This window comes from Dendronephthya gigantea, unplaced genomic scaffold, assembly GCF_004324835.1.
Source record: "Dendronephthya gigantea isolate DGI-Jeju-01 unplaced genomic scaffold, DenGig_1.0 000206F, whole genome shotgun sequence".
Taxonomy (NCBI): Eukaryota; Metazoa; Cnidaria; class Anthozoa; order Malacalcyonacea; family Nephtheidae; genus Dendronephthya; species Dendronephthya gigantea.
In genome coordinates, this window is record NW_021163216.1 from 287,376 (window position 1) to 291,639 (window position 4,264).

At 41.0% G+C, this 4,264-nt stretch overlaps 1 protein-coding gene across 1 annotated transcript; it reads left to right on the forward strand.

The window, feature by feature from the left end:
* Positions 1 to 399: 399 nt before the first annotated feature.
* LOC114539572 lies at positions 400 to 3,885 on the forward strand. Its single transcript, XM_028560214.1, has one exon. The coding sequence runs from the start codon at positions 400 to 402 to the stop codon at positions 3,883 to 3,885; it is 3,486 nt and encodes a 1,161-aa protein (XP_028416015.1).
* The last annotated feature ends 379 nt before the right edge of the window (positions 3,886 to 4,264 follow it).

The window sequence follows — 4,264 nt, forward strand, 5'->3', positions numbered from 1 at the left end:
CCCTGGGAAATGTCTAGCAACGAACGGTTTATTTTAGTTGTGAAGTTTATTTAAGGCTGTTTGGTCAGAAAAACTAACAGACTTATCTGTTTTAGAATGGATAACACTTGCAGGACTTGTTTAAAACAGTTCACACAGCTGCGAAGTTTGCGTCGTCATGAACGGTGTATTCATGGTGAAAGAAGGTTTTGTTGTGATCATTGTGGCGAGTCTTTCACACGAAAAGATGCTTTGAGGCGGCATCAGAAGCGTCATCAAAAAATGATTACACACACTTGCAACAACTGCATGAAAGATTTCCACCGTCGAGATAAATTAGTAGAACATCAAGTTCATTGTCAAAGGAATCCACTGAAGAGAAAGCGTAATGAAGGCGATAATAGTCCGGCTCCAAAGAAAATGGGAGTTCAAATTGGAGAAGGTAAACCCGATGATCAAGTCGAAGAAGATAACCCTTGCAGTTCTACTTCGGCGTTTGACGATTCTTTGAAGAAGATTGAGTTGAAACCGCGGAAAGATCAGAAACAGGACGTGTCCCACTTCTTACGCGGCAAGACAAAATCCATTTTGAGTCACCTTTCCAACGAATTAGCAGAGAAAAGAGGCATCAAATGGTTCATCAGTGTTAAAGTACGATTCGTCAAACCTAAACCCAATGGCGAGAGTCTGACTACCGAATCCCACTTCCGCAGTCTCTGCATGAAAACAGTAGACCAGCACGAACTGCATAATCAACTAGAGGAGGTCAAGCAGAAAATTACCCAGTCACTAGTTTTATTTCAAAGAGAAGGAAGTGGTTGGGTATTAGACGAAATCCTTCATCTTGACCTGAGTATAGCTCAGTATACTCCAGTAAAAGGATCCAGCTACATCCCTCTTCCCAGCAAGATAAACGCCAAGAAAGCAGTAATCAACATCAAGAATTCTGATAACAAATGCTTCATGTGGTCTGTCCTCGCCGCTCTTCATCCAGTAAAACAGAGTGCAGAGAGATTGCATCATTATCAACAGTTTCAAGATGAACTAGATTTTGCTGGTATTGAGTTTCCTGTTACTATTGACAAGATTGGAAAATTTGAGCATCAGAACAATATTTCCATTAACGTGTTTGGCTTCGAAGACGTGCTTTTTCCATTGTATATCACAAAAGAACACTTTAATACCCATGTGAATCTGTTGTTATACTCCCAGGGAGAGACTAGACATTACTGTTTTATAAAAGATCTGAATAAATTCCTCTACAGTCAAAACCGTCACGAATCTCGCATGTTCTTTTGCCGGTATTGTCTACATGGATTTATCCGAGAGGACCTACTCCAAGATCATGAACCACACTGTTGCCAACACGGTCCACAGCGTATTGAACTCCCTAATCAAGATAATGCTCAACTGTTCTTTAAAGACTACCACAAGCAATTGAAAGTGCCCTTTGCAATCTACGCCGACTTCGAAAGTCTTACCACCAAGATCAACTCAGTTAATCCTAATCCTGAAAAATCCTCCACTGAAAAATACCAACACCACCAACCTTGTGGATTTTCCTACATTGTTATATCCGACCATGCGAAGTACTCCAAATCACCCGTCGTGTATCGCGGAGAAGATGCAGTCGACGAATTTTTGAAGTGTTTAGAAGAAGAGCAGAAATATATTCAAGAGAAGCTGGATTGGGTCGAGCCCATGCGAATTGAGAGAGAAGAAGAGCAAGCGTTTCAAGATGCAGTCCATTGTCATATTTGTGAATATGAATTGGGTTCTGACCGTGTTCGTGACCATTGTCATCTTTCTGGAAAGTACCGCGGAGCTGCACACAACGATTGCAATTTGAACTATAGTTTTAATGGTCAAGTACCCGTTATTCTTCACAATCTACGCGGTTATGACTCTCATCTCATCATGCAAGGACTTGGTAAACTCAAAGACAAGAAGATCAACTGCATTCCAAACAACACCGAAAAGTACATCTCCTTCTCCATCGATAATCTGGATTTTATCGACTCCCTACAATTTATGAATGCATCGCTGGAGAAGTTAGTATCCAATCTAGCAAAGGATGGTGTTGACAAGTTCCCCACTCTAAAGAAATACATCGACAGCGATAAAACACCCCTTTTGCTGAGAAAAGGCGTCTACCCCTACGACTACATGGATTGTACAGAAAGATTTGAAGAACCAACTTTACCACCGAAGGAATCCTTCTACAACGTGTTGAACGACGAACATATTTCAGACGAAGATTACGCACACGCGACGAATGTATTTAACAAGTTTTCCTGTCGGAACATGGGTGATTACCATGATTTGTACTTGACGTCGGACGTTCTTCTCCTTGCAGATGTGTTTGAAAATTTTCGAAGCGTGTGCCTCAAAGCCTACAACTTGGATCCCTGCCATTTCTACACAAGTCCTGGTCTAGCCTGGCAGGCGTGTTTGAAAATGACTGAAGTCGAACTCGAGCTTCTAACTGATCCAGACATGTACTTATTCATCGAAGAAGGTCTTCGCGGGGGAATTTCAATGATTAGCAACCGCTATGGTAAAGCCAACAATCCATACGTTCCCGATTATGACCCAGAACAAGAGACCTCCTACGTTATGTATCTTGATGCTAACAACCTCTATGGCTGGGCTATGTCGCAACCTCTACCCACAGGTGAATTTGACTGGCTAACCGACCAAGAGATTGCAGAACTTGACATCATAGACGTTGCGGACGATGACGATGAAGGCTACATATTGGAAGTAGACCTACACTACCCCTCCGAACTACACGATCTTCACAACGATTATCCTCTAGCACCTGAGAAAATGAAGATTTCTTCAGAGATGTTGTCACCGTACTGCCAAGACCTGTCGGAATGTTTGCAACTTCGTGGTGGGGTTGTGTCTAAATTGGTGCCGAATCTCCGGAACAAGACCAATTATGTAGTCCATTACCGCAATTTAAAGCAATACCTGGCACTTGGCATGAAGTTGGCAAAGATCCACCGCGTTTTGGTATTCCAACAAAGCCCATGGTTAAAGACCTACATCGATTTCAACACCGAGAAACGAAAACATGCAGCAAACGACTTCGAGAAAGATTTCTACAAGTTGATGAATAACTCGGTGTTCGGAAAAACCATGGAAAATTTGAGAAAGCGCGTCAACGTCAAGCTCGTCAACGATAAGACGAAACTATCGAAACTAACAGCATCTCCATCCTTTGACTACTTCCGCATATTCTCTGAAGATTTAGCAGCTGTCAACATGAAGAAGACGAAGCTTTACCTAAACCGTCCAATCTACGTCGGATTCACCATCCTGGATCTCTCCAAAGTACTCATGTATCAGTTTCATTACGAGTACATGAAACCCAAGTATGAGTACAACGCAAAGTTGTTGTTCACAGACACAGATAGCCTTTGTTACGAGATAAAGACCGACGACGTTTATCAAGACATGTTGCAAGACATCGATCTCTTTGACACATCCGAATACGCACGAGACCATCCACTGCACAGCCTGACGAACAAGAAAGTCCTTGGCAAAATGAAAGATGAAACGCATGGCATACCCATCCAAGAGTTTGTGGGGTTGCGACCGAAGATGTACTCCATTCTCTATACCGAAAACGACAAGCAAGTGGAGAAGAAAACGGCTAAAGGAATAAAGAAGTCCGTCACCAAACGAAAGCTTCGGCACATCAACTACAAGGAATGTTTGTTTGATAAGAAACGGACAATGGCCAGCATGAATCAGATTCGAAGTGAACGCCATGAAATCTACTCCATTAAATTAAACAAGATTGGTCTTAGCCCTTATGACGACAAACGCTATATTTTAAAGGATGGAGTGAACACTCTTGCTTATGGACATTACCAAATCATAAGCACAGACGAGTGAAATATCAAGTTTTATTGTTGTTGAACAATACATAAGTTACGTTTTAAAGTTATAAATTATTGCAATTGCATGAAATACAAAGTTATGTTACAATGTTACGTGTTTATAAAGTTGAAGTTACATGTTTATTTATATCAAGAGGAGGTTTTTTTTTCATGCTTGGAAAATGCTCAAACCTTATAAAATCATAATACTGTACGCATGCGTGAATGCATTAAGGTGTGTTTTGAGAGTTCGGTGTTGAGTGTGGGGTTTACATAGAAACAAACTCTCCTCTTAAGTTACGTTTTAAAGTTATAAATTGTTCTGAAAGTTAATAAATTGTTCTCAAAGTTAATAAATATTTGAAAGGAATCCTTTGATTATTCTCAGTCTTCAG